The sequence below is a fragment of the Nannospalax galili genome, unplaced genomic scaffold (assembly GCF_000622305.1).
Source record: "Nannospalax galili isolate Female #2095 unplaced genomic scaffold, S.galili_v1.0 scaffold329, whole genome shotgun sequence".
Taxonomy (NCBI): Eukaryota; Metazoa; Chordata; class Mammalia; order Rodentia; family Spalacidae; genus Nannospalax; species Nannospalax galili.
The window spans coordinates 3,532,352-3,545,208 of record NW_008360321.1 but is presented as its reverse complement, the minus strand read 5'-3'; the positions used below and the strand labels follow the sequence as shown (position 1 = coordinate 3,545,208).

General features: G+C 39.6%; 1 protein-coding gene across 1 annotated transcript in view; it reads left to right on the top strand.

The window, feature by feature from the left end:
* The window catches only part of Glyatl3 (glycine-N-acyltransferase like 3), a 12,547-nt gene extending 8,641 nt beyond the window's left edge, over positions 1-3,906 (top strand). Inside the window, exon 5 of the mRNA XM_008825224.1 lies at positions 3,486-3,906. Coding sequence (XP_008823446.1) covers positions 3,486-3,906 — 421 coding nt within the window. The remainder of the gene's footprint in view (positions 1-3,485) is intronic.
* The last annotated feature ends 8,951 nt before the right edge of the window (positions 3,907-12,857 follow it).

Sequence of the window (12,857 nt, the reverse complement as noted above, 5' to 3'; positions counted from 1 at the left end):
CTTAAAAAAAAAAAAAAAAAAAAAAAAAAAAAAAAAAAAAGAGTGAAAAAAGTACTTTGAGAAAAATGCCACCTCTGAATATTTTTGTTTTGTTTTTGCTTCTCTAGTCAGAACTGTTTAATATAAGACTAACCCTAAAACCCTAGAAAAGCACTGGAACTTTCCTTTGTTGTTCTTTTTAATATGAAAACTTGAAAAACATAAAGGTTGAAAGGATAATATTAAAATACTTCCCATCAACACATGAATAATCTTCAGTATCCACCCTGTGCACTTCTCACATCTGCTGGATTATTTCACACAGACTGTCATAAATCTTACCCTTAATCCCTGACTATTTTAAGGTATACGTCTAAAAGATAAAGATTCTTTTTTAAAAAATATTTTAGTTTATTTTATGTATATGCTTGTATTGCCTGCATGTATGTAAGTGCACTTGTGTCACGCAATGCCCGTGGAGGACGGAAGAGGACGTCGGATCCCCTGGAACTGGAGTTATGAACAGCTGTTACCTGCCGTGTGGGTACTGGGATTTGAATCTGGGTCTTCTGTAAGAATAGCCAGTGTTCTTAATCACTGAGCCATCTCTCCAACCACCAAAAGAAATCAGAAGCAATTGTCCTGCCTCCCCAGCTAAGCTTCAACCCTTTTCTTTCAAGAGAATATGGGTTGAGATTCTTCACGAGTGAGATCATGTGGTTTTGTTTTTCTGTGCCTGGACTATTTTGATTAATGTAATGCCAGGCAGTTCCATCCGTGTTTTTTTGCAGCTGTTACGATTTAATTCCTTTTTCAGGCTGAGTGATATTTCATTGTGCAAATATCACATTTTCCTTATTCTTTCATTAGTTTGTAGACTATTTCTTGCCTGTTGTAAATAGTGCTGCAATTGATACAGGAGTGCAGATGTCTACATATGATTTTATTCCTTCTGGATGTGTTCCCAGGAATCTGATTGCTAGATCCTGCTGTAATCATATACCTTACTGTCTCTATAGGTCTACATCACTAAATTGGGTCATTTGATTTCATTGTTACTTTCTTTCATTTTTTGTATTCTGGATACTGGACCCTTATCAAAGTATAATTTGCCAGTGTTTTCATCCATTCTTCAGGATGATTCTTTTTCTGTTTCTCTGTGCAGAAGTCCTTTAGTTTTATGTAATCCCATTTTTGCTTTTGTTTTCCATCCTTATGTCTTCCTATCAAAAATAACCCTGCCCAGTCATGCATAGTGGCACATGCCTTTAATTCCCACACTCAGGAGACAGACACAGATAAAGCTCTGTGAATCTGAAGCTAGCCTGGTCTATAGAGCGAGTTCCAGGCCAGCCAGAGCTACCAGTGTCGTGGGGCTCTCTCCCCCCATGCTTTCTTCTAGAAGTGACATTTTGTTTTTAACATCTGAGTCATCTCTCAAATTGTCAACTCTCAAATACTCGGTCCTTCAGGTACAAATCTGTAATATAACTATGCCTGAAATACTAGCCTGGGCAATGTTTTTGTTTTGATTTGGTTCTATTTCAGTTTTGTTTTGTTTGTAGTAACATTCCTGATTGAGGTTCTCTTTCCTATCTGAAGTACATTTTTAAAATTGAACTGAAAATCCTATGTGGTTTTACCCCTTCCTTAGTGGCTAGAAGTTTGACCAATGCTTAACTGACAATATAGGTATATATGTATATGTAGCTGACATATGTCCAGACGGTATCCCTAGAATGTGACCTAACACTGCACAGCCACTAAGAAAAACACAACACAGAATTATATAAAATTATAAAACCATACAAGGAACTACATTATGAGTCTTTACCATTCACTGGATATGATTTTATGATTTTTTATGATTTAATAAACTCACAACAAAAGTAAATTCCAAAGCCAGATCAGCCTCATAAGCTGTAACTTATTTCAGACCTTAAAATGGGCTGGTCAATTTATTTAATATCACAGCTTTTATATAGAAAATTATTAGAAATTTTTATGCTGTTAGAAAACATAGTAAAGGCTAGTGACTAATACAGAGAGGAGCAACCAAAGGGAAGGGCTGGGAGAGCTAATGTTTCCAGAGCATGTGATAATGCCTAGCAACATATTTATTTTCTAGTCATAGCTAGGTAAAGGGAGAAGTATCCTAAATGCTTTAATATCTATTTTACTCCAGAAAATGTTAATACTCAAAAATATGGACTTGCTTAAAGCATCACAGAAAGTTTTACCAGACTTGGGATTTAGGAGAAGCTCTGACCAAAAAAAAAGAAAAGAAAAAAAAGAAATGTATTAAAAGAAAAATGGGGCTGGTGAGTTGGCTTAGCTCTGGGTTCAGTTCCCAGTTCCCACAATGGCCTATAACACCAGCTCCAGGGACTCGAATACCTCTGACTTCTGCAGACTCCTGTACTCACATGCACTAACCACACACAAACACATACATAATTAAAAATAAAATAAAATCTTTATAATGACAGTGTTAAAAGAAAATAAATAGCTAAGTTAACTCTAGCAAAGCTTATTGCATAAAGAATGATTCATGAGGGGCTGGAGAGGTGGCTCAGCAGTTAAGAGCACTGACTGCTCTTGCAGAGGACCCGGGTTCAATTCCCAGTACCCACATGGAGGCTATGAACTGCCCTTAACTCCAGTTCCAGGGGAATCCGAAGCCCTCTTCTAACCTCTGCGGCACTGCTCGACACGGGTGTACTCACTTACATGCAGGCAATACACTCATAAACATAAAATAAAAAAATAATAAAATAAAGAATGATCCATGAATTTGTCAGCATTCAAAATCTAAATAGATTCAGAGACTACCCAGCAGTGTAACAGGGAACCGCACAGAACAGATGCAAGAGCATCTACCTGGTTTGGGATTCTGGTCAGTTGGCTGCTTGTAATTGGCTAAAACCCAGCTGTCTGTTATCCACTGGAACTAATAATTAAGCAATTGAAATCGAATTTAAGTTGCTGTTCCTCTCTCTCACAGAGACTAAAGGTGTGGAGGCAGCCTGTGGCCATGCCTTGTACTGCAGACAAAAACAGTAAACCTGGAAGGAAATACTTAAATATGGCATAATAGTAATTCTATCTTTTCAGACATGAAACTGCAAAATTGCTTGTGGAGTGGGAAGTGGTTGGGTTCTAACTTCAGGCATGATCTCAGAGATGGCTTTTCATTTTAAATATGCATGAAAGGGCATTTCTTTTATATATATATATATATATATATGAGTGTATTGCCTGCCTGCGTGTAAGTGCACTCATGTCGTGCAATGCCCTTGGGGTCAGAAGAGGGCGTCAGATCCCCTGGAACTGAAGTTACAGATGGTTGTTAGGCACCATGTGGGTGCTGAGAACCAAACCCGAGTTCTCTGCAAGAGCAGGCTAGTGCTCTTAGCCACTGAGCCCTCTTTCCAGCCCCTAAATGGCCATTCTTTATAGTTTCATGACTCTGAGCTCATTCTTTTTCTCCTCTTCTTTCCTTCCAGAACAGGGTCTCCCCCACGACTCACCTACCTGAGTGTTTCGGATGCTGACCTCCTCAACCGGACTTGGTCCCGGGGTGGCAACAAACAGTGTCTGCGGTACATAGCCAACCTCATTGCCTGCTTCCCCAGCGTGTGTGTCCGTGATGACAAGGGAAACCCCGTGTCCTGGGGCATCACTGACCAGTTTGCCACCATGTGCCATGGCTACACCCTGCCTGAGCACCGCAGGAAAGGTTATAGCCGTCTGGTGGCCCTCACCCTGGCCAGGAAGCTGCAAAGCCGGGGATTCCCCTCTCAGGGAAATGTCCTGGACGACAACACGGCTTCTATAAACCTCCTGAAGAGTGTCGATGCTGAGTTCTTGCCCTGCCGTTTCCACAGGCTAATTCTCACGCCTTTCTCTGGGCAGGCTCGCCTTTAGTTCAGAGAAACTCCAAGAAACGACGAGCTTTCCCAGAGCACACCCGCTCTTAGCTATCAGGGAGATGAGAATTAAACCTAGAATCAACCGAATCTGGTGTTGTCGAAAAAGGCCTGGAAAAAAAAGAAACCATTCAGAATCATCCTGATAAACTGTTCCCATCAGATTTCTTTCATCAAGTGGCTGGGGATGGGGTAACTGTGGCTCAGAACGGAGGATGTGCATCCTCTGTAAGGACTCACGGTAGGAAGATGTCTGTAGAGCCAGCTGTTCTTGACTTGCTGCTAGAAATGACTGCATGAGAATGAGTGATTTATCCAGGGACCAGGTTTCTGCTCCATATTCTCCTAACATCCCAACCCCTCCTGCTTTACAATCCTCTGCTCCTGGCTGGACCTCTGACCGACCTCTGATCCAAAGTCTCCATAGAGGATCTGGCCTTTTCCCCTTTGATGACTGGCACACTGCTTCTGACTGTGACTGGAAGCTGTAGCTCTTCCTTGGGAATGTTCACAAGTGGTGGTTCTCAGAGGTTTGCATTTGTCAGGGGTAGGGCTGCAGCAGAGCCATGGTAGGCCTCCCTCCACAGTGCCTGATTCAGTGAGCATCTGGCAGGGCCCGAGGACTTCCATTTACGAGTTCTATGTTCGCAGTTGCCCTGGATGGATGAAGATAGGGACATTTTAAGTGCCTGAACTTGTCAGCATAGAACTACCCATAACCTATTCCAGCCCCCTGATTAGAATCTGCTCTTTCATGAAAAAACTGAAATTCACATATAGATGTATATGAAGATATAAAACTTCCATGTAAGCCCAGACATATTCTATATGCATAGATTCTTTGTATCATAATAAACTTTTTATGACAGAAGAACTTAAGATCCAGGAGAAATAAATGCTTCAAGATTATATTCTGTTTGAACAGTGCTAGAAGGAAAACTAAAACTCTATACTTTTTATTTCATTGCTTAATTAAATTAATAATCTTATTCTATCTTCATTTTATTTTTATTACATTTATTTGTTTTGTGTTTGTGTTTGTATGTAGGAGGGGGCACGTGTGTGCCACAGCATGGGCACAGAGGTCAGAGGACAACTTGTGGGAGTGGGTTTTCTCCTTCTAGTATGTGGGAATAAACTCAGGCTTTGTGACGAGCACCTTTACCTGCTGAGCGTCTCCCTGGCCCTGTTGTCATTATTTTAAATTTGATTTCCATTTGTCTAGGTATATATATTTTCAAGGACCATAAAGGAAGCAATAAATATCACAGTTTCTGACCTCCAGTTATAGTCAAAGCAAACATAAACACATGGATTTGACTAGACTCAATAAAGTTGACTTAGACATATAGAAATTATTGCTTATCCCCCATGGAGGTTTAAAAATCTTAACCACAGTCAGTTGTGGTTGCACATGCCTTGGGAGGCCCTTGGAAGGCAGAGGCAGGTGGATCTCTGTTAGACCGAGGCCAACCTGGTCTCCATAGCAAGTTCCTGACCAGCTGGGGCTACAGGAAGACCCTGTCTCAAAAATACAAAAGACAAAAAAAAAATTCTTAGCCACAAAAATAAGGGGAAATCCAAAGTTCTGCTATTTATTCTAAGGAAAGAAAACAAAGCAGTTGATGGATATACAGCAAATGCAATAATAAGTAAGATTTCTTGAGGGTTAAATTATGCTTAGGTCATCCTTAGCCGGTGGTTACCTAGAAACTTGTCCTAGGTACCGGAGGCAAGAATACCAAGTAACAGAAGTCCATAAAACTCTTGGGAGAATGTGGTCTAATTTCTTCCCTTGGGAAGCTCAGCATCTTTAGCCTTGACTCAGCCTGGGTAGCTCCTGCCTCATTCTGGTGCTATTGCTATAGCTTTATTTTCTTCCTAATGGTAATTCACCTGCTTTTTGAGCATTTAACAAAATACTGATAATTGTGTCAAACTATATGTACATTAATATAATCTTTATGACAGATGCAGTGTTGTCTTATTGTGAAAGTTCTAAGTCAGTGATGCTACAATTCATCCAAAGTTGTGCAGGCTTTAAGTAGTAAAGTCGTGACCATAACCTGAATTTGCTGGATTCCAAACAAACTATACAATTTGCATGGCACTGTTAGCGGCTGTATTTTTAAAAGCTTAGGAGCAGTTTTGTTAGGAAAATGAAGATGACCATATGCCAATGTGGACAGCTGGGTTGTAGAAGAAAGGATGTGATGTTGTCATCCAAGACTTGGGCTGTTTATGTTCTTTGTTCATCCTTTAGACCAGGAAAAAGATAATCTCAACAAGAGATGGTTCTCTTTTCCCATGTATAGAAACTGTGATGATTCTGCTGGTGGCTCCTTCTGGAGCAAATCTTCCTCCTCTCCTATTTGATTTAATTTGCAACTTTTTAAAGGTGATTCCTTTATCTCAAAACTTACAGAATTTTTCACCTCCACCTCCACTCCAGTGGACCCCAAATTTTGAAAAATTTTTTTTTAAATCATATTTTTTTTTTTTTTTTTTTTTTTTTTTTTTGATCTGGAACTCACTGGCCTGGAACTTGCTATGTAGACCAGGCTGGCCTCTAACTCCCAGAGATCCTCCTGCCTCTGCCTCCCAAGTGCTAGGATTAAAGGCATATGCCACCGTACCTGATCAGTTGTTAAACTTTCAACTCTGCCTCAAATAGTTTTAATAAATATATAGAGAAATATCTAGTAAAAGATATATCCCCCCGTTCCTGATTTTTTGTTATTCTTTTCTGTCTGCCTTAAATTTTTTTAATATATATATAGATATATGTCTGGGTGGGAGAGAGAGAGAGAGAGAGAGAGAGAGAGAGAGAGAGAGAGAGAGAGAGAGAAACAGTGTGTAGGGCTTTATTTTCACTTAAAGTATTTCAATGTGATAGAAATAATATAAATCAATGAGTTAAGCAGAGTATTAATCTGTGATTATTAACTGGGAGGCTATACAGCAAACAAAAGACAGCAGTAACTTGGATCTGAATGCTGGCAAATATAACAATGAAAAGTAGACAGCTGAGCTATTAGAGGCTGTCCGATACGGTGTCAAATATCAAGTATGAACCCCCACCCCCAGTCCTCTGCACTGTGAAACTTGTATCTAGTAATTGTTCAGACATTGTTCAGAAATAGTGGCTGGCTCTGGGACAGTTGAGAGCAGGAACAATGTGCGTTCAGTCTTAGAATGTTGAATATTGAAGGTTTGAAGCAGCAAACTGAGAGATCAAGTTAATATTTCAGTCTTAAGCTTAGAGAAGTCCAGGATCTAGATATATAGTCAAGAGTCATCAGGATGCAGGTGGTAACACAAGCCATGGGTTTGGCTAAAATTATGTAGAAGCGGACCGTGAATCGATCACATCATTCAAGGTTAGTGAAGAAGACCCCGGAATGGGAGAGGAAGAAAATTAGATGCCATGAGATGATTGTTACAGAAAGAAAAATTCCAACATGAAAAATAGTCAATGTGTGAAAATTTGCTAAGACATCAAGAATACAAAGTAAGAGCCTGCAGTTGTGTGGCATGCCTGTAATCCTAGTGCTATGGAGGTAGAGCAGGAGGATCATGAGTTCAAGGTCATCCTGAGCCATATAACAAGTTTATTTTTTTAGTTTTAAAAGATATTTCAGTATTATGTTTTATTTTATGTGTATGAGTATATTGGCCAAATGTAAGTACACCAGTGTCGTGCAATACCCACAAAGTCAGAAGAAGATATTGGATGCCCCTGGAACTGGAGTTATGGACAGTTGTTAGCTGCCATATGGGTGCTGGGAATCGAACCCGGGTCCTCTGTAAGAATAGTTTGTGCTCTTAACCACTGAGCCATCTCTCCAGCCCCATTATGGATTAATTTTAAAATACTTTTGATATAATAAATCTTATTTCTGCAACTTGATAGCAAATGGTTCCTAATGACAAATGTATATACACTGGTGTGTGTGTGGGTGTGTGTGTGTGTGTGTGTGTGTGTGTGTGTGTGGAGAGAGAGAAAGAGAGAAAGAGAGAGAGAGAGGAAGAAAAAGAGGAAGACATCCAATTTGATAAAATATAGATACAATCATTTAAATGGTTTTATTTTTGCATCCAAATAGTGTATTTGTTAAAAGTGCAGATTAAGTGACAGGTCAGACAAGGGACCAGAAGAGAAGTTACCACAAACTGTATTCAACATGTTATATTGAAAATGCCACTTTATTTTCACTTTGATCAGGTAAGCCCATGGTTAAAACATATTAACAAATATTGGATTCGTGATGCCTTACTCTGCTTAAAAACCCCTAACCCAAACAGGAACGAGCACATCAGCTATAGATGATGGAAAACTGAGAGAGGAAGAATTCACAAGTGGAAACAAAGGCATCTCACAGAGGAAAGAAAGAAGCAAGGCTTGAACGGGGGAAATACTAAGGTAAATATGACTGAAACAGAAAAGAAGGGATAAACTGATTAATTCTACAAGTGTCAGGAGCTAGTCTAGTTGAGCAATGTATTAGGACAGAGCAGGGATGGTTATACTGAAGCAAGCATAAGAAACAAAGATCCTTGCTTGCATTCCAGAGAGACTGGCATTTAGTCACAGGCATTACACTAACAGTCACGTGTGTGTGTGTGTGTATTTGTATGTGTATATGTATATATGAACTCACCCTTTCAAATTAGAGTTCTTCGTAGCCCAACTTCTCCCATGCTTAAACTAAGACAAGAAATTTGTATCAGGCCTAAAGTCTCATAGCTAGAGGGTAGAAATTAAATTTAAAAAGACTAGCTCTACCCTTCACACTCTTAAATTCTGCCCTAAATTACTCTAGAAAACAAAGAAAGGATTGCATAAGAGAGAAAATTCTATGAGTTTCTTAAAGAAACTATGGAATTGAAAATAAGTTCAAGCAGCTGGAGAGCTGGCTCAGCAGTTAAAAGCACTGGATATTCTTGCAGAGGACTCAAGTTTGGTTCCCAGCACCTACATGATGGCTAACAAGCATCCATAACTCCAGCTCCAGGGGATCCGACACCCTCTTTTGGCCTCTGTAGACATTGCACATAGGTGCACTTACATCAAAGCCAGCAAAAACACTTATTCACTCATACACACAAAAAGAAATAAAATTTATTTCAAAATGAAAATAAATAAATAGAGTCAGACTTGGTAGGACACTTCTGTAAAAGGTAAAGGCATGAGGATAGTGAATTCCTAAGCTGCAGAGTGAAATACTGTCTCCAAAAACAAGGGAAATTTAGGAGAGAGAGGGAGAGAGGGAGAAAGGGAGAGGGAGGGGGAAGAGAACAAGGGAACAAAAGGGAAAGGGAAAGGAAGGGGAAAGAGATTAGACTGTTCTTGGCACAGAGGTTGAGAAAGAAGCGACTGGCATAGAGCCCAGCTCAACCTACTGTACGTTTGGACCAAGGAGTGAATTGTCCAATATGTACAAAATAAAGAGGGAAAGGGTTACTGCTAATCCTTTCTTTGAGTTGACAGACAATCAAGATCAACTTGATAGCAAACTTGCTGAAGGGCAGGCAGCATTTTCCTCACTCTCTCCTTTGCTGAAAGTAGCACATTCGTGTGTCTTCACACACAGCTAAATATTTGGAGAGTGAAGGCTCTGTGAATACAAAGCATTCTTGAAGACTGCCACAGTGGTCAAAAACCTAACCTGATCTCTCTCTCTCTCTCTCTCTCTCTCTCTCTCTCTCTCTCTCTCTCTCAAATTATGGAATAATGTCACAGGAAGAGAAGCGACCTAGCACCCCTAATTCTTTATTATTACCTAATCAAGATTGGATGTTATTGTTACTTAAATTCATCACTGTGAACAAAACACCCATACCCAACATACACAATTTAAGAGAGGAAGAACTGGGGCTGGAAAGAGGGCTCAGCAGCTAAGAGCTCTGACTGCTCTTGCAGAGGACCTGGGTTGGATTCCTAGCACCACATAGAGACTAACAATCATCTGAAGTCTGTAACTCTACTTCCAGGAGATCCAACACCTTCTCACCTCCATAGGCATTGCACAACATGGGTGCACTTACACACATGCAGGCAATACACTCATACACATAAAATTTAAAAAAAACATAGATAAAATATATTTTTTAAAAAGAGAGGATTTTTTTATGGCTTAAAGTTTCAGTGGTTTTAGTCCATCGTTGCTTAGCCTCATATGCCTTGGCAGAATGTCAGGAAAGCAGGAACATGTGCCAGAGAGAGGGCTAGGCAGGAACCAGTGGACTGGGTATATACTTCAAAGACACATCCCCAGGGATCAAGTACCTAGAGGTAGGCCCCACCCCCTAATATTCTGTCACCTTCTAAAGCACATCCTCTGGGGACCATGATTTCGAACACACAAGCCTGTAGGGGACAGTTCACATTCAACCAATAAGGGATAGATACTAAATTCTGACATTTATTTTACTAATTTAAGTGAGTTTCATTTGAAATAGTTCATAAGTGCTGACATATATCAATGAACAAATCCTTTCTTTGTTAACAGTATATGCTTCTGTTGAAGAAGTCAGTGTGTTTTTACTCAATCAGGACATGCTCTAAAATATACTGGGTCTTTATTACCATTATTAAATGCTGACTCTATTGATTACTGGTATTAAATTTCCTGTTGTGTTAGTTGCTCATTCATCATCTCAGAGTTGAGCCTTAAATTGAACTCTGATGATGATGAATGTGCTCTAAAACATAGAATAATGCAGATAGACAAGAACAAATCTTAACATCATTTAAGCAGCTACTTACTAGTCAGAATGCTATGTGAATCATTTTTTGCAGTTAACAAAGTCTAGTATTCCTTCTCTTCTAACCTGAAATTTCAAAATATCTCACCAACATTATTTTACAGAAGTGTTGCCACCTTTTCTATGGAATGAAAATGCTTAAATGTTTCATTTAATACACAGAGAGCAAGTTAGTTTCACACACACACGTTAGGCAAAGCTAAGCTTCTATACTCTTTGCCCAGGAACATGCATATGGGTCACTCAAAATGTTAATCAAAAATCCCTTTTAAAAACATTATCTCAAAGGATCTGGGTTTGGATCCCAGCACCCACATGGTGGCTAACAACAGTCTTTAACTCTAGTCCCAGGGGCCCCAATACCCTTATTGTGGCCTCAGTGGGCATTGCATGGCACAGGTGCACTTACATGCATGCAGGCAAAACAACATATACATAAAATAAAAAGAAATTAAAAGTAATGTATAGCTTATTTATCTCTAAAGACTATCAGTTTTTAATTTTTACGTGTAGGAGTGTATTGCCTGCATGCCTGTAGGTGCACCTGTGCATGCAATGCCCACAGAGGACAGAAGAGGGTGTCGGATCTCCTGGAACTGGAGTTACAAATGGTTGTTAGTCACCGTGTGGGTGCTGGGAACCAAATCCAAGTCCTCTGTAAGAGCAACCAGTGCTCTTAACCACTGAGCCCTCTCTCCAGTTCCATCTATAGATTTTTTTTTTTAAATGTGGTCAAATTATTTACTTGTGGGAAAGATCAGGCAGGGCACTGGGAGAAGTAAGTATTATTACTTAGGCTGCAGCCTGGTCCAGTGGGCTCAAGCCTCAAAATCTGAATCCTGAAAGGAAGTAGTACATATCTTTTATACCTTGGGAATTGGGTTACAGTGAGAGGAAAAATTACATATTGATTGGCTATCAGTACAGTCTCAAAATTACGCAAATTATTACAAATTTGGAAGAAAAATGTTTTTAAAAAAGTCTTCTGTCATAAAATCCTTGCAGAAGTCTCCATCTGAGACAAAAAGAATTGTGAAGGTTTTGTCAAGACACAAGACAAGTGGATTTAGCAGTCCAATCACAAACTTGTCAGTTGAAATTTGCTGATAGAGACAGAGGTAGAAAACAAGTATTAAAATCCATCTGTTCCTTAATATTTCATTAGGCTTTACAGCATACCAAGTGGCCCAGCAAAACTAAGTGGACCTAAGAGTCTTTGATGAAAACAAGACTATATCTGAATTGTGAATTCTGTTTGTAAAGGCACTAATGGACAACTTCCCTGCCAACATACCAAAAATCCTTCTGGAATACTGTCCCATCAATCCTGGTGATGGTTAATTTTAATTGTCAGTTTGATACAATCTAGAATCAACTGGGAAGGGAAGTCTCAATGAGGAAGTGTCTAGATTAGGTTGTCCTGTGGGCATGTCTTTGGGAAATTATCTTAATTACATGAATGAATGTGGGAAGACCCATCCACTTGGGGTGACACCCTTTACTGGGCTTGTGATACTGGACTGGCTGAAAAGAAGAAAGCTGTCTGGGCTCTCTATTCTTACCAGGTCTCTCAAGCTCCTGCCACTGTGACTTCCCCACAAGATAGACTGTGACCTGGTTTCTCCCTAAGTTGCTTTTGTCAGGGTATTTTACTACAGCAATAAGAAACAAAATGAAAACATCTAAGAACCAGTTAGAAAAACTCACATAGTATCCAGTACACTGAAATAGACATCTCTACTTTTTATAATTCTTTGCATTTCTTTAGTTTTAAAAGTGAAACCCTGTGAATTCGTAGTTTCAATCACCTAATGTATTGATTTTATGAAGTTTGCAGCAGTTCCTAATGCAAAGGCAACCTCACATTGTAGTCAAACAACTGCAAGTCTATTCTGGCCTTAATTTGCCCCCTCACTTTCTACCCTCCTATCCCCAACCTGCATTTCTATTTCCTTCTGGCCTAAGGCATTACACGCTTTAAACCCTGTGAATTCGTAGTTTCAATCACCTAATGTATTGATTTTATGAAGTTTGCAGCAGTTCCTAATGCAAAGGCAACCTCACATTGTAGTCAAACAACTGCAAGTCTATTCTGGCCTTAATTTGCCCCCTCACTTTCTACCCTCCTATCCCCAACCTGCATTTCTATTTCCTTCTGGCCTAAGGCATTACACGCTTTCT